The 24,066-nt window shown below is 48.2% G+C and overlaps 1 protein-coding gene across 1 annotated transcript in view; it reads right to left on the reverse strand.

The window, feature by feature from the left end:
- The window catches only part of WHRN (whirlin), a 155,130-nt gene extending 136,425 nt beyond the window's left edge, over positions 1-18,705 (reverse strand). The window contains exon 1 of the mRNA XM_056860351.1: positions 17,932-18,705. Coding sequence (XP_056716329.1) covers positions 17,932-18,705 — 774 coding nt within the window. The remainder of the gene's footprint in view (positions 1-17,931) is intronic.
- Positions 18,706-24,066: the final 5,361 nt, after the last annotated feature.

Raw genomic sequence — 24,066 nt, forward strand, 5'->3', positions numbered from 1 at the left:
CCTTGGCGCAATCAGCATGCAAGACGAACGCTCCCAAAGAACGTTTTTGAACAAGTACACCTCGAGAGAGGGAGGGAGAGAAAACAAAAAGAGGGCAACTATTTCGCCCTCCAGAAACCGGGGCCTGGAACTGCGGGCCACCAAAGCTTCTTAGAGTTGAAGAAAGGGGGTATCAAAAGGAGAGGTGGCTGCAGAGGGGTCCTGAGGGGCTTCCAGAGCCTGTATTGTCTGGGCCTCCAAATTCATTTCCCTCTAATCCCTCCCCTGGCTCTGGAACAGGGCTGCATCTGCTGTTGGACAAAACGGCATTACCCGGGGCTGCATTCCAGTCAATTCTACCCATGCGATTTCAGCAGAGAGAGCACGGCCGACAGACAAAGAGCAATTTGGGATTAAGGCACCTGGAAACAGAACCCATCCCAACTAGCTAACTAAACTATTCTTTTAGTGCAGGTGATTTTTTTAACAGTCCCCCACCCTATAGCAATAACCTCTAAGCATAGCTGGTGCCCCTTAACCAAGGCTAAGTGGGATGCCTGCTTGCCAAAGACATGGCTAAGAGTTGGCTCCAAATCAGGAAATGAAAGTATGAAACCATGGCTTGAATTGAGTTTGAAGACCATGGCTTGTCTTAACCATGGCTCTATTTGCACCAGGCAAACCATGGTGAAGCAGCCTCCCTGCTTTTCCAGCTTCTCTCTTGCAATGGACAAGCAAGCCTTTCTATTCACTCCCTATAAATATCCTTCAGAGGCAGCTCAGCAAATCATGGGCTTCTCTACACATTTGGGCTCAACCTAAATTAAGGCAACAAACCAGGGTTAACGGAAACCTCGCTTAACTGCTATATCTGCACCGAGATAACCATGGCTAAACTGTTTGCAAAAAAAGCCATCATTTTGCAAGGTGACAAGCTTCTCTGATCCCTCCTAATAAATGCCCTTTGGGGTCAGGATTCAAGTCGGTAAGTCTAACCATGGTTTCAGTACACATCGGGGATCCTATCTAGGTTCAAGGCGACATGCTATGGGTTGTTATTATATGTGTTCAGGGCCTTATTCGAGAAAATTTATTCTTTAAACCAATGTATAAATCAGTATACATTTATTTTGCCCTTCCAATACTCCTGAATGGGAGGAGGTTTAGGGACAGCCTCATGGTAGGTGGTGAAAGAGTGCTGGAAACTTACTGTGATTTTGCAATACTGTTTTTATCATGTTTATATAGATATTGTATAATTAATTTCCTTTGAAATGTGGTGTTGGAGGAGAGTGTTACGGATTCCATGGACTGCCAAAAAAAAAAAAAAAATCAATGGGTTATAGATCAAATCAAGCCTGAACTGACCCTAGAAGCTAAAATGACTAAGCTGAGGCGGTCATATTTTGGTCATGTCATGAGATGACAAGAGTCACTGGAAAAGACAGTCATGCTAGGAAAAGTTGAGGGCAGCAGGAAAAGAGGAAGACCCAACAAAAGATGGGTTGACTTAATAAAGGAAGCCACAGCCTTCAATTTGCAAGATCTGAACAAGGCTTTCAAAGACAGGACATTTTGGAGGACTTTCATTCATAGGGTCGCCATGAGTCGGAAGCGACTTGACGGCACTTAACACACACACACACACATAACTAATGCCAATAAAGGCTTCTTATTCGTATTCGATTTTGCAATAGTATTTTCAAATATGCAAACTGAGCATTGCAGAGAAAGGAGGTACCTTTAATATACACATACTACAGCTAGCTATTTATTTCATATATACCCCATCTTTCTCCCCAGTGGAACTCAACACAGTTTACATTGCTCTTTCTCCTCTATTTTATTTTCACAACTACCCTGCGAGGCGCATTAGGCTGAGAGTATGTGATTGGTAGGGTTGCCAGCTCTGGGTTGGGAAATACCTGGAGATTTTGGGGGTGGAGCCTGGGATGGGCGGGGTTTGGAGAATGGAGGGACCTCAGCAAGGTATAATGCCATAGAGTCCACCATCCAAAGCAGCCATTTTCTCCAGGGGAACTGAACTTGGTTGGCTGGAGATCAATTGTAATAGCAGTCACCTTCCCTTCCCCCCCACAAGAGAGACCCTGTGAGGTAGGTGGGGCTGATGAGTGTGTGACTAGCCCAAGGTCACCCAGCTGGCTTCATGTGTAGGAGCAGGGAAACAAATTCAGTTCACCAGATTAGCATCTGCCGCTCATATGGAGGAGTGGGGAATCAAACCCGGTTCTCCAGATCAGAGTCCACCGCTCCAAACCACCACTCTAAAGGAGATGTAGGAGCATAAGAACATAAGAAAAGCCATGTTTTTGAAGTACGCCTCAATGATTACGGTAAAATCAAATCAAAAATACAATCGCTGTTATCATCATTTGTCTATTTTAGATACCTGTTTTATATGTATTCCAAATTCATCTTATTTTGGCATACTCCATTTTATCTATGTCTATTGATATTTTATTATCTGATTAACCATGGAATGTCCTGAATGACTTGCTATGCCAATAAAGGTTTTGAATTGAATTGAAACCACTACACCACGCTGGCTCTACACAAGCTTTCCTGTGAAAGAAAGAAAAAAATGACAGTATTACTTTGCCCAGCTGGAGAAAGAGAGAGATCAGTCAGCAAAGAAAGGAAAACAAAAGATCCTCACATATTTCAGTGGGGAGGGGGGAGGGGGGGGAGAAAGAAGAATGCTGAAGCAGGCCAAAACACTGAACACTAAAAGGAGACATCACAAGCAACACAGCTGCCTTTGCCGACAGAAAGCTAAGCAACCGGTAAAGGTTTTTACAAGACTCTAGCAACGGAGACCTCAAGGTATTTAGTCCGTCCACCTGTCGGAATGAATGGCTGGTACAGCCTTGTTTTGTTAATAGCCTGCACCGTGGGATGTGCTCATCGTATCCGATAGGCATGCCAGTCTGTTAAATCGATGCATGGAATGGACCACTGGAAGAATGGGCTGCTGTGCTCTGCGCTGCTCGGTGGAGCGGACTGCGATATCCCAGCTCCTGCATCTGGCTGCTAATCGCTTTTGATTCCTGCCAATTTAACTATTGAGCATTTTGTATATGCAGAAATATAGTCTACTGCACCCACAGCTCTGAAATAAAACCCTGACAGTGTGCCAAAGATTCACAGCCTTGACTACCATGCTTCTCCCACCATGGACACATAAATTTTCACCTGATGATATGTGAACAAGGAATGTATGAGCATGTCCCTCTTTGCACCTGTGAAATGTTGGAAGATGTACAATTTGCATCAGCCGTATCATCACGATCTCATTCATCTGCCCATCCACAGCATTATGCATGCCCTCACTTGCCAACAATGCCCTTAATTCATCCTTCATAAAGAAGCCAGTCTGTAGTATGCCAGAGAATAAATGGAAGCAGATTCCACATCAAAAGTAGCAACATGCAGAAGCTCATGAAGGAGCACTGAAGTCTCCCAGGATGCTTGCTTACCAATCTCACAGTCAGCAGCAAAGAAAGGAGGCATCACTACCTTGCCAAAGGCCCCAGGGATGGGGAGGGAGGAAGAAGACAGAAGGGGGAACCAAAAGGGGAGTGGGCAGTTCTGTGGGGAGTAGGCAAGCAGGCAGTTCATCTCGTCAACTGGCACCTGTAAAGGGAGGCCTCCTCATGAACTTGTGAAAAGGCAAGTCATGCCTCCCTGGGAATCAACAGAAACTCTGGTAAAACTATAGTCAGAACCTCTAATCACTACACCACAGTGGGTTTCATGAGGTGGCTGCTGCTGAATATTAGTAAGCAGTCAATTTTGGGTGAGTCATGTGATATCAAGTTGCCTAGCAGTTGCTGCTGTGCCTGGACCTAATGAGTCCTCCCATAAAGGCCAAAATAGCACTGAAAGGGGACCTGGCCCGCCATTGCTTTTTACTGACAAGAAGAACCAGCTTGAAGGCTGGAAATGCTGTTGTGGTTGCCTAACACTGGCCAGTGGGAGCATTCATTTCTTAAAGCTGCAGCTTCTATTATTTTGAGGGGGTAACCCCTCAATTTCTGAATTTTATTTATTTATTTTGGATTTCAGATTGTTCTGCAAACCTGGGGCATTTTTTTCAGGTTTGTAGGAAGATCTATCTTGTCTGTTCATGGCTCCAATCTCTAGATTTAAGTATCCAGAGATGTAGTCATGTTAAGAATTAGATATATTGATTGAACATCCATAACTCAAAACAAACTTCTTTGTAGAGGGCAAGCCACTTAAAGGACCTCATAGTGAAGTTAATTTATGGTTTTAGAATAGAGAAATCTTCCTCTCTACCTTTGCCATTCTATTCCAGAATCATCAAACCGATCGCTACCTCCCCCTCCCTTTCCCCTGTATGTTTTGTCTTTTAATCTATAAGCCCGAGGGCAAAGCCTGCCTCTCATTTTCATTTATGAACAGCACCTGCCAGCGGGGCTGCGTATTGAATACTAATTGCTGAGAGCCACACCGAGCCACCGTTACATTGATTTGAAATATTTATATCCCACAGACTCAATAAAAAAAGTTTCCCGAAGCAAAATCTTGTCAAGAAAACTGGATCAAATATACAATTAGTAAGTACGAATGTTGCCTTGTCTGTTCCCGTCTGCTGCCGTTTTGTTTCCTCTTTCCAGTGGTGCACTTGCACCATTTCCCATCCTAAAACTATTGGTTTCTTCCTAGCAATACTTATACATGGGATCACAGCCGGTCAAAGACCATGCTGTGAACATGAAGCTGTCATAGTGTTATACAGCCAATTTGACTTTGTCACATCAGTAAGGCGCCAGCATGGTGTAGTGGTTAAGAGCGGCGGACTCTAATCTGGTGAACCGGTTGGTTTCCCCACTCCTACACATAAAGCATGCTGGGTGACCTTGGGCTAGTCACAGTTCTCTCTGCACTCGCTCAGCCCCACCTACCTCACAAGGTGTCTGTTGGGGAGAGGGAAAGGGAAGGTGACTGGAAGCTGTTTTGAGACTCCTTAAGGTAGAGAGAGAAAGAGCCAGCATGGTGTAGCGGTTAAGAGCAGTGGACTCAAATCTGGAGAACCGAATTCGATTCCCCACTCCTCCACATGAAGCCTGCTGGGTGACCTTGGGCCAGTCGCAGTTCTCTCTGAACTCTCTCAGCCCCACCTACCTCACAAGGTGTCAGTTGTGGGGAGAGGAAGAGAAGGCAATTTATTTATTTATTATTTTTAGTCTTAAAGCCTGCAGAAGCTGGGCGCAATGTAAACCGGTTTGAGTCTCCTTAAAAAGGTAGAGAAAATCGGGCTATAAAAACCAACTCTTCTTCTTCAATCAAGAGCAGAGACAGGGCTTCCTACATCAAGAAGGGCAAACACTTTTGATTCAATCAGAAACGAGGGGTGACTTTTGACTCTGCTCCCAAACGTTTGTGAGCACCATCTTCTCCTTTTCAACACAGCCCATGTCTTAAGCACCCACTCACCTTTTTAATATACCCGTCAACCCTGAAATCTAGGCAAAAGAAATTGTAAGGATGTATTTCTTAATGATCTAGAAATCTTTCTGGGTCCAAACCCTGCACAAGAAAACTAGCAGCCGTAGAAAGCCCACTCTCCCATTGATGGTGCATGTTCACAGATTGCTCGGCAGAGTGCCTTCAGATTTTAGAAAGCAGCCCCTGAAACAGAATTTGGCATGCTTACTCCGGAGGGGCCTCACATCAAACGAACAGAGAGGACTGAGGCGATTACCTGCTCACAGGAGGAAGACGGACCACGAATGCAGAAGCGGGCAGTGGAATTTGCACAGCCTGACAAGGTGAAACCAAAAAAAAAACATCGCCTTTATGAGTAAGTACAGACAAGTCTGGTGTACTTCCCAGACGCACCGGACAAGATCAAGATCCTGTGCCGAGCACAGAACGAAGCAGTCCCGAGAATCACGGGTTCCGTTTCTTTCGAAAAGTAGATGTTATGCTTTATAGCTGCAAGGAGAAGGGTGATAGCATGCCTGCTACACTCGGAATAAAATTCTGAAGCCGACTGGGGGAGAGGGAAGAAGTACGATTGTGAATTTTCCTACTATTTGGACAAAAAATCCCTGCTTTGATTTTGCTCCTCTGTTGAGCAAATCACATCCCCATTCATTTTTTGCCCCATGTTCTCTTTACGTGTACAAAAATGCCCACATTTCCCAATGTTATTTGTGCAATCATGTGAAATTATGTACACATTTCAGCATTATTTGTGCACCAACGTATCAGCATCGCACTTTCTAGAAGAATTTCTGAAAGCAGGTCCAGAATGGCACATGCCCAGTTTGCTACCATGTCCCACAACTTTCAGATGCATACATGCATATGCTGCAAAACAAGCAAACAAAAAAACCCAGCGTGATTTTATATTTGATTTCACAAAGATTCTTTTTGTGTGATGTTCTAAGCCAAATACGTGCTTATGGACACTGGTAAAACATCAAAAATGCTACATACAACTATTCATATAATCATATCAAACTTGCTTCTTCTATCATCTGATCCAACCTACTGGGCTGCATATATATCCGACTGGCTACCAATCAGTTGTATGTGTGTGTGTGTGCGTGGGTAGATTCAGCATCCCTTCCATGCCAAACAGTTGATCAGGGAAATTCCAGCTTTTAAAGAAGAGCTTTCTTGGATCAAAGCCACTGGCTTTAACAAGAGGATATTTATTGTTAAACCTGAGAAATGTGTCAGGTGTTAAAACGCTTTCTAGAGGCGTCCCTGAATAACAATGTTCAAAACTGAGATTTGAAGAGTTTCACATCTTCCACAAGCCAAACTAGAACTCTGAAATGTTGCCAGATTTCATTTCAGCTGTGAAATCCTAGGGCCAACAAGCTTTTTACAGAGGAAAAAAAAAGTCAAATTTTAGACTCAGAAAAGAATTAGGCTGTCTGAAGACCAGGTTCAAAATTAGTACGTTCCTTATTCAAGCCTCCCAGAGATCAACCCATCCTTTAAGATGCAGAAAGGCTAGAAAAGAGAAATATCCATCTGAATCCTCCTTTTCCTTCTCATTAAATCCTGTTTCAATGTCATGGAAGAAACAGACCTGTCTATCATTTTCAAAAGCCATCTATATTTAACATCAAAATTTAATACAGAAGTAAGGCAAGATTTTGTATCTTGAGAGTTGAAATTTAAAAAAAATACGATTGGGTTCTTTTGCAAATACAGATGGGAGCCTCCTATGATGGTGAATAGCTATGCTCCAAATTTGTGGGTTGGGGCAGAAAGAGTTAGCAGCAGAACCTACCAGGTACTCAATGCTCCTTGATGCTATTAGCTGGGATAGGGTTGCCAGCTCTGGGTTGGGAAATTCCTGGAGATTTTGGGGGTGGTACCTGAGGAGGGTGGGATTTGGGGAGGGGAGGGACTTCAATGGGGTATAATGCCATAGAGTTCACCTTCCAAAGTGGCCATTTTGTCCAGGTGAACTGATCTCTTTCACCTGGAGATCAGCTGTATTAGCAGGGAGATCTCCAGCCATCATCTGGAGGTTGGCAACCTCAGGCAGGGATGATGGCTCTATTGCCCCACCCTCCAGCCAGGCTATCAGCCAAGCTATCGGTGTGGCTGCAGGGTGTGGGAGAGAAGAGGAGGAAGAGCTAAAGCATTCAATTTTGATCATTAAAACTATGACAACCAGTGTGGTGTCAGGTTGGACTAGGATCTGGGAGACCCAGGTTCAAATCCCCATTCTGCCATGGAAGTGTCATGATCAGCCTGCTGAGGCTTCCTCAGATGAAGAGGATGTTGATGCAGAAGGCAGTGAAAGAGAGAAGTAGCAGCAGGCTGAGCAAGCACATGGGTCCTCCCAGCATAGGGGACTTACCTGCGCCAAAAGCCAAGCCTCAGCCAGTGTCGCCAGAAAGCCCCCAGACAGAGCCGCTGGAGGAGAGGCACAAAAGACTCAAGGCACAACTACACGACTGGAAAAGGAGTGAAAGAGTGATAGTTTGTAAGCTCAGCTAAGAACACTCCCTGACAACAGAAATGAGGCTGATGAGCTTCACCAGGCAGGGAATGCTGAGTCAGGGTAACGAGCAACAGCCGGTTCACTTCAGGCCACAGTGTCTGGCTCAGTGTAGGAACAACTTGTTGCAACTTCCTTGTGTTTGCTGTGAACTCTCTGGTGGCTCCTGAGACTTGTGTGACTCTGACCCTTCATTTGGATTATGCTTCTGGTACTGCCACTTTGAACCTAGACCGAAAAACAACCTGGTATTTGACTTGGACCCCTCCCTGACTACGCTACACGCCTCTGGCCCTCAGACCTGCTGCCAGTCAGGACAGGAAGCTTGCTGGGTGATTTTGGGCTAGTCACATGCTCTCAGCCTAACCTACTTCACAGGGTTATTGTTAGGATAGAGTGGAGGAGAGGAGAACGATGTAAGCTCCTTTGGGTCCTTATTGGGGAGGAAGGAAGGCGAGGCATAAATGAAGGACATAAATCAACAAATGTGCCATTTAAGTAGGGCAACAGGCCAGCCGATGAGGCAAACTCAAAGGATAGAAATTCCTGTTTATCCTGAGGTTACAATTGCACTGATCTCTGCTACTGCCTGATCATTTCAAACACAGAAACAGTTCTGTTTGCCTACGGTGTCTCTTCCCGCATGTGAGGCCTAGGACAATTCTCTCCCTCCCCCCCAAAAGGCCAGGATACAGCTAAAGCAGAAAGGAGGCACATCACAAGGGCCTCTTGTCTCCATTCCCTTCGTGCAACACAGCCAAGTTACACAGAGACAAAGCACACCAAAATAGCCGGCTTAACCAATGAACCAAACAATGATCACCAATTGTTTGGACCCGGTGAGAAATCCCTCCTAAGAGCCAAATATAGAGCCAAGCTACACAGAGACAAAGCACACCAAAATAGCCGGCCCAACAAACTAACCAAACCATGATCACCAGTTGTTTGGACCCGGCAAGAAATCCCTCCTAAGAGGCAAATATAAAGATCAATAAGACCTTGAGTACACACAACCTAGATCTAACCCAGAAAATTGTATACAGCATGTCAACCTTCCTTATGCCAGATCAGGCCAATGGTCCACCTATCCCACACAACTACCAACTATCCAAGTAGACAAATTTACGGAGGACAGGGCTATCAATGGCTACTAGCCATGGAGGCTGCTAGCCATGATGGATATCTACTCCCTCCAGTACCAGAGGTAGTCAGCCTCTTCGTATCCGTTGCTGAGGAGCATGGGTAGGAGGATACTGTTGCAGTCAGCATGGAGAGAGCCAGCATGGTGTAGTGGTTAAGAGCGGTGGTTTGGAGAGGTGGAGTCTGATCTGGAGAACCGGATTTGATTCCCCACTCCTCCACATGAGCGGCGGAGACTAATCTGGTGAATCAGGTTGGTTTCCCCACTTCTACACATGAAGCCAGCTGGGTGACCTTGGGCAAGTCATGCTGTCTCAGCCTTACCTACCTCACAGGGTATCTGTTGTGGGGAGGGGAAGGGAAAGTGTTTGTAAGCCGGTTTGAGTCTCCCCTAAGTGATTGAGAAAGTTGGCATATAAAAACCAACTCTTCTTCTTCTTCATTTTGTCTGTGGGTTTCCTAGAGGCAGCTGGCTGACCACTGTGTGAACAGAATGCTGGACTTGATGGGCCTTTGGTCTGATCCAGCACACCTCTTTGCATGTCCCCCAGTCCCAGCTCTGCTACCTAAGACCTTTAATGCCAGGGATTGACCCTGATACTTTCTGCATGCAAATCATATGTTCCATCATTGAGCCTGGGGTGCAGACGCACGTCCCTCACTATTCTGCTTCCAGTAACAGGCGAGGGAATAGATTCATCCTCACGAACTGAAGAGAAGGATTCTACCCAAGCTCTGCCAACTAAAAGAAATCAGATGCCTTTATTTTCCACCCCAGCGTGATATTTCAACTTCGAATTCCCCTTTCTTCCCCAAGTAGCAGCATAATATACACACAAAACAGGTGCATTCATTTCTTCCTCCATTTGCAAGTCTTCACAAAGAAGCAATCAGGGTTTCCTACAAAAATCACATTGAAAGGAACAGGGTGGGGTATGTTTTTTATTTATGTGTGGGTTTTTTTTTTTGCCCTCAAGACTATGAAAGTACATCATGTAAATCTGCCTTGATTTCACCAGCTGCAGAAGCTCCTGAAGATGCCACTTTAACCACGCACATTTGATGACATTATCTGAGAGGTTCCAGCAGGGGGGACAGAAAGATTTGACTGACCCCTCCATTCTATCACTGAATCACTGTCAAGTCCCAAAGAACTGATCCAGGGACAGGAGAGTTTAAAAATAGCACCTCAACGGATGTGATTGCACAGCTAGAATGCTTATTTCTTTTTCTCCCCGCAAAATGCCATAGGCATAAACTCTTTGCATAACTCTTGCCAAATCTCACAGAAAAACCCCAAGCATCCTGTTCCCCACAGTGGCCAACCAGATACAGAGGAAGATCCCTTAGACAGAGGTATGAAGGCTACAGTCTCCCTCTGTCACTCTAGAGAGCCAGCAATGGTGTAGAGAGCCAGCTTGGTGTAGGGGTTAGGAGCAGCAGACTCTAATCTGGAGAAGCGGGTTTGAATCCCCACTCCTCCACATGAGTGGCGAACTCTAATCTGGTGCACCGAGTTGGTTTCCCCACTCCTACACATGAAGCCAGCTGCGTGACCTTGGGCTAGTCACAGTTCTTTTAGAGCTCTCTCAGCCTCACCTACCTTACAAGGTGTCTGTTGTGGGGAGAGGAAGGGAAGGAGATTGTAAGCGGGTTTGATTCTCCTAAAAAGTAGAGAAAATCGGCATATAAAAACCAACTCTTCTTCTGTCCTTTCCAGCAACCAGTATTCAAAGGTAGATTGCCTCTGATAATGGATGGTCCATTTAGCCGCTATTGAAACTATCCATGGAGCTCAGGGAGGTGCCAAGATCCAACCTTCCCATACACCGAAAAATATACCAGAGAGGGGACCAGGCTAGAATCTGCCGCCCTGACATGCTACTTTTCTATAGGTGGGGATTTATATTTTGTCTGGAGGGATGCTTCGTTGTGTGAGCCTACACTTACAGTCTTGCCTGGTACAGCCCAGCAACAACACTGGCCAAATGTCAGGGGGACTGAATTATTTGTTTCTAAACCATGGTGCCGATCAAAAATCAGAAGGTGAAGCTTTCGTACCTGGAGATTTTGGGGGCGGAGCCTGAGGAGGGCAGGGTTTGGAGAGGGGAGGGACTCCATAGAGTCCAATCGCCGCAGTGGCCATTTTCTACTAATCTCTACTGGCTGGAGATCAGTTGTAATAGCAGGATATCTACAGCCACCACTCCTGCCCATCATTCTTCTGGGGAACCACAGCAGATTCTGGGTTGTAGTATCTATCCAAAGTCTCATAAAACCTCTCTCTTTGGGAGCACTTTCAGGGAATCAGGATCGAGCTTGCAAAGAAGTGGGGTCTTTTGAAATATGAAACCCAGTCTGCACAGCGACAATTGTGCCGTAAGCAGAAAGTCACTGGTTCAAATCCAGCTGCAACCACAACCTCAATTTGTGGCTTTTCAGGTTCAACACTCTCCCCCTTTCCTATCTGCAATATGGAAATAATACATAGCATTTACACACAACTTTCAGAGTACTTTGCCCACAGTATCTTGCTCTCTTCCTTACAACAACCCTGTAAGATAGGCCAGTATGATCATCATCTCCCTATTTCAGACAGAGAGAATGGCTTGAGTGAGGACGCACAGTGAGTTCCCGATGAAGAAGAAGAAGAGTTGGTTTTTATATGCCAACTTTGTCTACCACTTAAGGGACTGAAACCGGCTTACAATCACCTTTCCTTCACCACAACAGACACCCTGTGAGGTAGGTGAGGCTGAGAGAGAGTGACTTGCCCAAGGTCACCTAGCTGGCTTCATGTGGAGGAGAGGGGAAACAAACCCAGTTCACCAGATTAGCCTCCATTGCTCATGTGGAGGAGTGGGGAATCAAACCCGGTACTCCAGATCAGACTCCACCACTCCAAACCACTGCTCTTAACCACTACACCATGCTGGCTCGCATGAAGGCTTGATTTGAACCAGGAACCTCACACATCACATCTCATTCACATCACTATGCTATACCAGCTTCCATAACAGAGAGGCAGATCAGTATAATGGTCAGGTTGTTGGACTGGAATCAGGGAAGCTCTCCCTACCACGAAGCTTGCTTGGGGTAGTCACCGTCTCACAGCCCAACCTACTGCACAGAGTTGTTGGGAGGATAAAATGGAGGCGGAGAAAGCTTCTTGGAGAAACGGCAGGATTTAACGAGTACTGCATAAATGAATACCAGTCTACCTTACAGGGTTGTTGTTATAAGGTTTACAGAGAAGATTAACGTGCACTCCTTGGAAATCTTGGAAAGAGCGATATACTCGTAATATGATTATTGAGATTGCTTTGACTTGAGAATATAGGAAGGATGATTAAGATCCGGCTCTTCAAGCAGGCTTTCGCTGTGTGGGCATGCTGCTAGAGTTTTCATCATGTTATTTTATTTAATTGATGGTTGCATCTTATGATATTTATAGCAGCCACAGCTCGGTAGCCAAGGGACTGAGCTTGGAATCCTCCCCAATCAAACCTCAGTCATTCGGTGTCCTTAGAAAAAGCAACTTACTCTTTCTGCCTCCTCGTGAGATAAGGATATTAATTTCCTTCTGGGAGTTCAAGGTGGCATAAATAAGGGTCATCAGAGATGTCCCCAACCAAGGAATGTACGGAGCCAGACAGGGTTTGTCTCAGCCAGGTAGTTCTGTCACGTGCCTTCAGACTACACCACCACCAAACATCCCTTATGGGGTGTTGCAAGGATCACAGAACAACATGCACAAACTGTTTTGAAAGCACAACATAAATGTTAAGCATCATGAACTATCAATAGCAGTAAAAATTGCAAGACTCCAGTAGCACCTTCAAGATTAACAAAATTTCTGGCAGGGAAGAAGCTCATACCCAGCCAGATATTTTGTTAGTCTTTAAGGTGCTACTGGACTCTTGCCAGTGTGGTGTAGTGGTTTAGAGTGGTGGTTTGGAGCGGTGGACTCTAATCTGGAGAACAGGGTTTGACTCCCCACTTCTCCACATGAGTGGTGGATGCTAATCTGGAGAACCGGGTTTGATTCCCCACTCCTACACATGAAACCAGCTGGGTGACCTTGGGCTAGTTACAGTTCTCTTAGAGCTCTCTTAGCCTCACCTACCTAACAGGGTGTCTGTTGAGGGGTGGGGAAGGTGATTGTAAGCCAGTTTGATTCTTCCTTAAGTGGTAGAGAAAGTCAGCATATCAAAACCAACTCTCCTTCTTCTCCACTGCTATTGACAGACTAACACGGCTACCCATCGTAATCTATGAACTATCAATGTTTACCAGTGAACTGTACCGGTTCGGAAAATGATCGGGGAGGTCCCTGGTTCAAATCTCGCATCGGCCACAAACTCCCTAAGTGTCCTTAGGCATTCATTCATCCTCACCCCCCTCACCCAGTTCTAACAGAATAGCACTTACAGGGTCGTCGTAAAGACTGTAAACAAGGTCACGTCCACAAAGAGCTCTGAGTGCTCGAACAAAGCACTTCAAAAAATGCCAAGCTCAATTCTTGGGTTTAGCGTATTGCTAAATGCCGCTCGCGAGCCATTTTGAGAGCTTGAAGTGGTGTGAGCAGGACAGAAAACAGTTAAATAACCAACAGTCATAAAAATGAATATTGATGAAGGGACATTTTATGCCATGCCATTAACATTTTATGCCTTTATGATAAACTTGCCCCAAGCTGTGGGTTGGTCAGAAATCAAAATAAATAAATATTTGCATCCTCTGGTGCCAGAACTGTACACAATTGCTAAATGCTATGCTGGGAGCTGAGCTTCATTTCTTCCATTCCCTCTAAGTCTCTCTGCACTGATGCGGAGGGGGTGTGGAGAGGATTCTGGAAAGGTCCACGTGTTGGGAGACACGGCAATTTAGTTGCAGACCCCCCACCCATTTATATACAAAAGGGCCCTTGTTACAATGAACACACGGAGCTGCCTTTTTACCGAATGAGACCTTTCAGTCCATCACGGTCAGTATGATCTACTCAGAGTGGCGGCAGCTCTCCGGGGCCTTTGGCATCTGATGCCTTTAACTGGAGACATCAGAGATTGAGCCTGCAAACCTTCTGCAAACTAAGCAGGTGCTCTGCCACTGAGTGATTCAGTCCCTGGCAACTCCGTAGCAACTAGTGTTGGACAAAGATCTGGGAGACTGAGGGTCGAATCCCCACTCGGCTATGGAAGCTTAGTGGGTAACCTGGGCCAGTCACACTGTCTCAGCCCAATCTATCTTGCAGTGGTGTTGTTCCTTTCCCTAGATTTAACAGCCACTGGCTATCCATCAACCACTTCACACTTTAAAAAGGGGAGATGAGATTTAATTTTTCCTTGACACTATAAAGAGAAAAGGTGCCACATCTCTCATGCAATTGACCAATCTGCAGATAACGCAGTTATCTGCTTCTCAGAAAGCGTCTGTAGCTGTTTTATCCAGGGAGTGACAGATTTATTTTGTGCAGTATTATTTTGTGGACATGCTAAAACAATGTGGGCTAGGAAGTCTATTTGATCTGGACAAATGGGCATTTTCGTACTCCTGCAATAATTTTATTGCATCGCCCTTGTGTCTCGGCTGAGTCTAGGGCATTACATCTTGCCAATAAGAAAGCTCATCTGAACTCATTAATTTCTAACCAGCAGAAATAGTCTGGCAAGGAGAAAGTTCTGTTGAAAGGTATCTGGAAGAAGCAAGGTGAACATTTACAATTTGCGTCCTTAAACACTAAGGACCAATCCTCATTTAAGATCTTATTTTGTAATTGCTTTACATATTGTTTTACACTCAGGGGTGTTGTTGTGAGGATAAAACCGAGAAAAGGAAACTGTAAGTCGCTTTTGGTCACCATTGGGAAGAAAAGCAAGGGACTTTTTTAAAAAAACAACAACAACCCAATATTAATAAGCACTGTTAAAGGATCCAGGGTAGCAGGGCTTTGAAAGAATGCAACAGAGCTGCTGCTGATGATATGCTGATCCTAGACAGCGCTGAGCAAGATAGATGCATGATTCAGACTGTAAGGCTTTTTATGCAGGGACGTTTCCCCGCAGTCACCCCCGCTGACTGCTTCGGGGCTTCCTTTTGATTATGCAAACCTTTTCCGCCCATCAGAGGTCGCCTCACTCTCCCCGCACATTTTGCCCACATTTCCCAGATTCTGGCTAAAACAGCATCCAGAAAATAAGGGGGAAAACGCGCGGGGAGAGCGAGGCCAACTCTGATGGTTGGAAAAGGCATGCATAATCAAAAGGAAGGCCCAAAGCAGTTGGCAGGGGTGACCGTGGGGAACCATCCCTGCATCAAAGACCTAAAAGAATCTAAGCTCAAAATGCAGCTTTAAAGCTAAGCCTTAGCTCAGCGGCAGAACACCTGCTCCACACAGAGAAAGTCCCAGAGAGGGATCTGGAGTTAAAGGAGATAGCGGGCACTAGGAAAGATCCTTTGGGGCCCAAGACCCTGGAGAGCCTCACCAGCTCATCCTGAGTTAAGATGACCATTGGTCTCTCAGTATAAGGCAGTGGCATCTGCACAGAGAGCCAGATAATTTACACTGTGTCCAGCAGGATTAGGGCCTTCTGTGAAGTAACCCTGATCCGACATCATAGAATTCACTCCTTGTCCCAAGATATTAGCTTACCTTCTCTTCACACTTTCTAAGGGCAAGCAAAGTTTGGGGGGGCGGACAAGGGGATGGGACTCTAAACCAGTGTGGTGTAGTGGTTAAGAGTGATGGACTCTAAACTGGAGATGCGGGTTTGATTCCCCACTCCTCCACATGAAGCCAGCTGGGTTACCTTGGGCTAGTTACAATTCTCACTGAACTCTCTCAGCCCCACCTACCACTCAAGGTGTCTGTTGTGGGGAGAGGAAGGGAAGGAGATTGTAACCCGGTTTGATTCTCCTTAACAAGTAGAGAAAGTCAGCATATAAAAATCAACTTTTCTTCTTCTACTGAGCATTTGATATCAGAGCATTTGATATCTAAATCACTGGTTGCTGCATGTCTTTTATGCAGCTGTTTAATTTTATGATGGTTCCCCGGGAGATTTTAATGGCTGGTTGATCTGGTTTTATTGATACTATGTGTTTCTGAGCCACTTTGAAAGACTTTGTTCAATAGCAGCATCTGAGTACCGTAAAATAAGAACTCTTACAAGACCTTGCTGCAAGCATGTGTTGCATTTTGGAGAACGAAGGAAACAATCTTGGGATTAGCTGCTCTGTCTCACTCTTCAATGGAAGGGCTGCTTTCACAGGTCAGCATCTTCAGATGGCTTTTGAACTCACCTGAAGGTTCTTCTGCCTCCCTTGGAGGAAACACCTTGGCACTATTCATGAGCTACCAAGGGACAGACAAGATTTCCATATATAACCTATGTAACTCTAACATATTTCCCTGTTATTTTGGATTTTAATTGTGGCAAGCCACTTGGAAATCTGGAATGGAAAATTGGACATTGATAGGATATATTCCCAGTTCATGTAGCATAACAGTTAAGAGATGTGTAATGCAATCCTACTTATGCTTACCTGGAAGTAAGTGCCACTGTGTTCAATAGGGCTTACTTACCAGGAAATGCAGGTAGGATTGCACTGTAAATAATGCTCTGGGAAGTCCTCAGTTTGAATCTCAGCTGGGTTGAAAGCTCCTTAAATGGCAAACCATTATTTTACTATCCCCTGTCTACACCATGTGGATAGGTAATCCTCCCTTGCAGAGCTGTTGTAAGAATTCTATGATATTTTATGTGAAGTGCTTTGAATACTGAAAGTGCAACATACATGCTAACTGATCATGATTGAACATTTGTACAGCTCAGCGCTTTGCAAAGTGTAAGATGATAGGACTCTAGCCCAAGGAATTGACAATTAAAATATGACACAAGGGGAGGGGAAAATCAAGGGGATGGCAAGGAGCCATTACAGAATAGTGGTCATTCAAAGACCCAGAGATTCCTTCCTCAAATCCCCATTCATAGAATCATAGTTGGAAGGGACCTCCAGGGTCATCTAGTCCAACCCCCTGAACAATGCAGGAAATTCACAACTACCTCCCCCCCACACCCTCAGTGACCCCTACCCCATGCCCAGAAGATGGTCAAGATGCTCTCCCTCTCATGATCTGTTTAAGGTCATCGAATCAACATTACTGACAGATGGTCATCTAGCCTCTGCTTAAAAACCTCCAGGGAAGGAGAGCTTACCACCTCCTGAGGAAGCCTGTTCCACCGAGGGACCGTTCTAACTGTTAGAAAATTCTTCCTAATGTAATAGATGGAAACTCTTTTGATTTAATTTCAACCCGTTGGTTCTGGTCCGACCTTCTGGGGCAACCGAAAACAACTCAGCACCATCCTCTATATGACAGCCCTTCAAGTTCTTGAAGATGGTTATCATATCACCTCCAGGATAAGCATACCCAGCTCCTTCAACCTTTCCTCATAGGACTTGGTCTCCAGACCCCTCACCATCTTTGTTGCCCTCCTCTGGACACGTTCCAACTTGTCTACATCCTTCTAAAAATTGCGGTCCCCATTCACGCACAAAGTTCACTGAATGGCATTGAGTGAGTCATCCCCCTCCCACCTCACAGGACTGTTTCAAGGACAAAACCGGAAAGCCAGATACATCACCCTGACCTCCTTGGAGGAAGGACAAGGCAGAGAAGGAAAATGTGCATTAATTGTCATTGCAAGCCTTCAGGCTTAAGTTTAGCGCGATGGATCAGTTTTGGCCCTCAATGCCATGGCTTGGCCCAGATGGCCCCCCTTCCACCTTACCTTGACCGCTTCGGCGTGGGTCACTTTGTCCAGCGGCTTATCGTTGACTTTCAAGATCTGGTCGCCCACCCGGAGGCCCTCCTTCTCCGCCAGGGACCCCGGCTCCACCAGGGAGACGTAGATGCCCACGCCGTGCTCGGACCCGCCCCGGATACTAAACCCCAATCCCTCCTGGGCCTTATTCCTCTTGAGGGTCACCGGCCTGACCTCCCCTCGGAGCTCCTCCAAGCCGGAGGCGGCCGGGGGAGCTGTCCCGTCCAGGGGGGTGCTGAACTCCTGCGCGGGCTTCCCAGCGGCCGGCGGGGGAGGCCAGAAACGGGCCGCCGGCGGGGCAGAGAGAGGCGCGGCGGCCACGAGGGCCAGGGCCCGGGGGGAGGCGGCGCCGTCGAGGCCCCCATCGGCGCGGCCGGGCCAGAAGCCGGCCTGGAAGTAGAGCCCCTGGGAGGTGTACTGGTCGAAGAGGAGCTGGTCGGAGCGGGGGATGACCAGGCGCAGCAGGGGCAGGAGCTGCCTTTTCTCCGGGCCGTCGAGGAGGACCTCGAGGGTCCGCACCAGGTCGAAGACGTTCCTCCGGCAGTGGTAGACGTTCAGGCAGTGGATGAAGCGCTCCCGCTCCGCCTCGCTGAGCAGCCGGTTGAGCGCCCCGTGCAGCTTCCGCACGTTGGCCGACAGCAGGCGGGTCCCGGCGGACGACCCCCCCGCCGCCGCCGGCGCCCCCGAGGCGGACGAGGAGGCGCGCGAGTGGACCGACGCGCCGTCCAGGTCCGCGCTCATCGCCCCCGACGGAGCCGCGCTCGGAGCCCGGGGCGGGGGGGTCGTTCCGAGGCGCGGTCAAGACATCGGAGGGCGAGGCGGGGACGGGGGGAGGAACGCCGGCGCAACGACGGGGAGGGCTCCGCTTTCAGCGGGGGGGCCTCCTCCGCCTGGCCGGCCGGAGAGGCGAGCCGGGGGGGAGGGGAGCCATGGGGAAAGGCACGGGGAGGAAGAGGGACGACGACTCCCCCCCGCTCCGCTTCCTCTACCGAGCCGTCGAGGATCGGAGAGCTGCGCGGGGAGGGGAGGGTGGGGGAAGCTCCTACTGCAAGGCGAGACCCGGAGCGCGGCTCGAGGGCCCTCCGCTGCCTGCAGAGCAGGGCGGGCAGACCTTCGCGGAAAGCAGAGGCGCTGGAAGTGGCGAGGGGCGGCCCGCCGGCGTCGCGGCTCCCCTCGTCCCTCCCTCTTGCGAGCCCGCCGTTGCCCCGGCAGCCCCTCCCGGCCTCGCCGTTGCAGAAAGGCTGGAGCCGTCCGAAGTCCGCGGAGCCGATTGCATGCAAGGCGAGGCGATGAACAGCGATGCCAATTCGCTCCAACCACCTCCCCGCGAGCCCTTCGGCAGCTTTGCAAGGAATCCGCCCCCCCCCCCCCCCGGGAGCGGCCGTGCAGTCCCCGGCCGGCTCCGCGCGTCGCTCCGCGGCCGCCTCGACGGGAGGCGGAGGCGAGACTTTTGCAAAGCGGTCGGGCCGCCTGCCGGGGCCGGCCGCTCGGCCGCCCCTCCTCGGGAAGTGACGCGCCTGCCCCGTTGCCCGGCGACCGCCTGCTGCAGCCCGGTGGAGGTGTGCCCCGGAGTCCCCGGCCGGGTGGCGCGCGGAGAGCCCGGCCGCTCCGGGGAGGGGCGGACGCGGCGCCGGATTGACCTAGCAACCCAGCAAGCTGTAGCTTAGGACCGGGGTCGGCACCCGCACTAGTCAAAAGAGCCCAATGTCAACAGTGCAACGGTTGGGATGCCTTTGGAGAGCCAAATGTCTTAAACTGTATCGGTAGGGACACTGTTTATTAACTTAATAAACTTTAATTAAAGTTTTAAGTCTTCATTAAACTATGGGAGTAGAAAAGAGCAAGAGTCCAGGAGCGCCTTGAAGACGAACAAAAATATTTTCTGGCAGGGTAGGAGCTTTCGGGAGCCGCAGCTCACTTCTTCAGATACCAAGTGAGCTGTGGCTCACGGAAGCTCATACCCTGCCAGAAAATATTTTTGTTAGGCTTTAAGGTGCTGCTGGACTCTTGCTCTTTTCTACTACTGCAGACAGACTAACACGGCTACCCACTGTGAATTAAATTATAGGTACACTGAATAAAAATTGATATCGTACTTAATAGTGATCTTATTTATTGATAAAAATTAAATTGTAAGTCCCTGCCATTTCCCCCTCCCCGTCCGGAGTCCTCGTCTGGAGGCCTGGTTTACCACCATAAAAGCCTATTGGTAGACCTGGGCTCCGGCTGAGTCCCATTCGGAGGCCAGGTCTACCCATTGGCTTTCTTGACAGTAGATCTGGCCTCCGGAGGCCCATAGAAGCCAATTGGTAGAGCTGGCCTCTGAAGGGGGACTTTTTTCTCCTCCTCAGAGTCCAGGTCTACTGCCAAGAAAGCCAGTGGGTAGACATGGCCTCCCAATGGGACTCAGCCGGAGGCCAGGTCTACCAAAGGAAGCCCACCCCGCCCAACAGCTGATAGGTGGGGGGGCAGGAACCACCGAACCGCCCGCCCAGCAATTGTGCAGCTAGAGGGGAGGGGAGGGCAAGGGAAAGGGGGACCCGGCCATTCTCCACGGCGGGGGGGGGGGGGGGAGAGAGAGCACACCCGCTCGCCTGTTCTCTCGCACTCACTCGTTCTGTCTCTCTCTCAGGCGCACCGGCTCCGCAGCCTGGCTGCCAGCGCAAGCGGGCGTGAGAGCAGGGGCTCCAAACCAAGTTCGGAGGGCCGCCCTCAATGGGCCAAAGAGCCGCATGCGGCTCGGGAGCCGCAGTTTGCAGACCCCTGGCTTAGGACCTCTTGGGGTCCCCCCAAAAAATTAAAGGAAAAAAAAACCTGGATGTACATTTCCAAAATATAAGATAAAAAACAAATAAAGTAAAACCTACATACAGCAACACAGTGTTATCATTTTAAGTTAGAGCTTAATAATTATTTCACTATTAATATACTTCTTCTTAATCGTATTTCAGTTCAACAATTACTTTGGTCAAATACATATTTTGTTATGTGCAAATGGCTTTAGATACCTATTAGGCCCATAATGAGTCACTGGAAAAGACAGTCATACTAGGAAAAGTTGAGGGCAGCAGGAAAAGAGGAAGACCCAACAAGGAATGGATTAACTCAATAAAGGAAGCCACAGCCTTCAGTTTGTAAGATCTGAGCAAGGCTGTCAAAGATAGGACATTTTGGAGGACTTTCATTCATAGGGTCGCCATGAGTCGGAAGCGACTTGACGGCACTTAACACACACACACAGGTCCATAAATTACCATATAGCATATATTCAACACAAAAAACAGTGACAATTTGTTGTTGACAAAGGGCAGCTGGACATATAAAGGGCCCCATTACCTTCAATAGCTTAGGGCCTCATCAAACCTAAATCCGGCCCCGGGCAGACGCCTTTGGCTGGGTGTGCGGTCGCTCAGCCTTTCGAAAGACTCCTGGTGGGCAGGCGGGCAGGCACTCAAGAGGGTGAAGCCTTCCCCCCCCCCATACCGTTTGCAAAAAGAGAGCTCCACCAGTTGAATGTCTGCCTGCTAATCAGCTGTTCGGGGCCCGAGTTGGTTGCTAGAGACCTTGCACTGCTCTGTTGCTTTGTGCTGGCCAATGGCCATAACAATAAATGTAAATGTATGTAGGTTGCTAGAGACATGGGTGGAGAGTAGAGTTGCCAACTCCGGGTTGGGAATTACCTGGAGATTTTGGGGGGGAGGCAGAGCCTGAGGAGGGGGGTTGGAGAAATGAGGGAGGGACTTCAGGGCCATAGAATCCGATGGCCAAAGCCACCGCTTTCTTCAGGGCAACTGATCTCTTATCGGCTGGTTTTAATAGTGGGAGATCTCCAGCCACCACCTGGAGGTTGGCAACCCTGGAAGAGAGGATGATTGCCACCTTTTTGAGAGATACGCAGCAGGCAGAAATTCAAGAGGTGAACCTTAACCATTTGCAAAAGAAGAAGAGTTGGTTTTTATATCCCAACTTTCTCTACCACTTAAGGAAGAATCAAATCACCTTCCCTTCCCCACAGCAGACACACTGTGAGGTAGGTGGAGCTGAGAGAATGTGTCTAGCCCAAGGTCACCCAGCTGGCTTCGTGTGTAGGAGTGGGGAAACAAACCCGGTTCTCCAGATCAGAGTCCACCGCTCCAAACCACCGCTCTAAACCACTACACCGCACTGGCTCTCAAAAAGCTGCACTAGTTGAATTTCTGCCTTCTAAGGAATCGGAACATGCCCAGAAACACTGGCTTGATTGTAAAGAAGGCAGGTGACTAGGCTGGGAGCATTGTTTTGTGTCCTTCCCTAACTGCCTGAAAGCTCCTCAGTCTTTATTTAAAAATATATGAGTAGGCAGGAGTTCAACAGGTAAACCTTCCCAGCACTTGCAAAAAGCTGTTACCTTTGGATTTCTGCCATTGCCAGGTAGCTGTGGAAGGCACAGTAGACTGCCAGGGGGTTAAGAAGTCCCAAAAGGTTGCATTGTTTCCCTCCCTCCCTTCCTTTGCAAGCCGCAGTGAAAAGCTCAGCCCCTGCACCTATCAGAAGTGCCAGGTTCCTCTTGCGCTTAATGAGAAAAGTTCCCTGGGGGAATCAAACCTGACCACTTTCCAGAAAACCTCTTGTCCTAATTAATTATTTCAGCCTGCACTTGGCTCTGAGGCATTTTGACAAAGGCGAGAGACTTCTGTGCATGTGCAGAAGGCATGCACGCACAAGTGGGGTTTCAGAGAAGTTCTGACATTTGCAAGAGGCCCTTGCTCCAAGGACCAAGGACTGCTGTGTGCGAGGATGTCCAATTTTACCTTCACAGCAACCCAGTGAGGGAGATAAAGGGCTTGCCTGCGATCACCCAGTTTCATGGGTAAATGAGGCTCTGGATCGAAAGCCAGCGTGGTGTAGTGGTTAACAGTGGTGGTTGGGAGTGGTGGACTCTGATCTGGAGAACTGTGTTTGATTCCCCACTCCTCCACATCAGCTGTGGAAGCTGATCTGTTGAACTGGTTTTGTTTTCCCACTCCTACACGTGAAGCCAGCTGGGTGACCTTGGGCTAGTCACAGCTCTCTTAGAGCTCTCTCAGCCCCACCTACCTCCCAGGGGGTCTGTGGGGGGAAGGGGAAGGGAAGGTGATTGTAAGCCAGTTTGATTCTTCCTTAAGTGGTAGAGAAAGTCGGCCTATAAAAACCAACTCTTCTTCTTCTTCCCCCGCTGAGCCAGGCCCACTGTTCTAGCCACCATATCAAATGAGCCACCATCACAATAAAACTGTAAACACAGCCCTGCTAGATTAGGCCCAAGAACCATCTAGTTCAGACAGTTTTGAGCAGTGGCCAGAGAGATTATCAGGAACCCACAAACAGGCAACAGCTCTCCCCTGTCATGCGTCCTCAGTATGTGATACTCCACATTATACTTCCTCCAAACACGGGAAGCTCCATGGTAAATAGGGTTGCCAACCTCTAGGTGGTGGCTGGAGATCTCCTGGGATTTCAGCTGATCTCCAGGCGACAGATCAGTTCACCTGGAGAAAATGGCCAGTTTGGGAAGTTGGACTTTGTGGCATTATACCCCATAGTAGTTCCTCCCCTCAAACTCCTCAGGCTACACCCTCAACATCTCCAAATATTTCCCAAGCCAGAGCTGGCAACTCTGATGGTAAAGGTTAGGGTATGTCTTCCGATGTGATTTTTCAGGTGAGAAATGTGCTGACTTTCTCTACCACTTAAGGAAAACTCAAACCCGCTTACAATCGCCTCCCCTTCCCCTCCCCACAACAGACACCCTGGGAGGTAGGTGGGGCTGAGAGAGCTGTGACTTGCCTAAGGTCACCCAGCTGGCTTCATGTGTAGGAGTGGGGAAACAAATTCAGTTCACCAGATTAGCCTCTGCCGCTCATGTGGAGGAGTGGGGAATCAAACCCGGTTCTCCAGGTCAGATTCTACCACTCCAAACCACTGCTCGTAACTACTACACCACTCTGGCTCTCAGTGAAGGGACAAGATGTTTTCCTCCAGGCTTGTTGGCAACCATCACTCGAAAGCGGCTCCAAATCTCGAGGAGTCAGAAGGGCCTGAGCCCCCTCTAATTCAAGCACTGGCCCAGGCACTCGCAAAGAG

This window comes from Euleptes europaea, chromosome 14, assembly GCF_029931775.1.
Source record: "Euleptes europaea isolate rEulEur1 chromosome 14, rEulEur1.hap1, whole genome shotgun sequence".
In the NCBI taxonomy this organism is placed as follows: Eukaryota; Metazoa; Chordata; class Lepidosauria; order Squamata; family Sphaerodactylidae; genus Euleptes; species Euleptes europaea.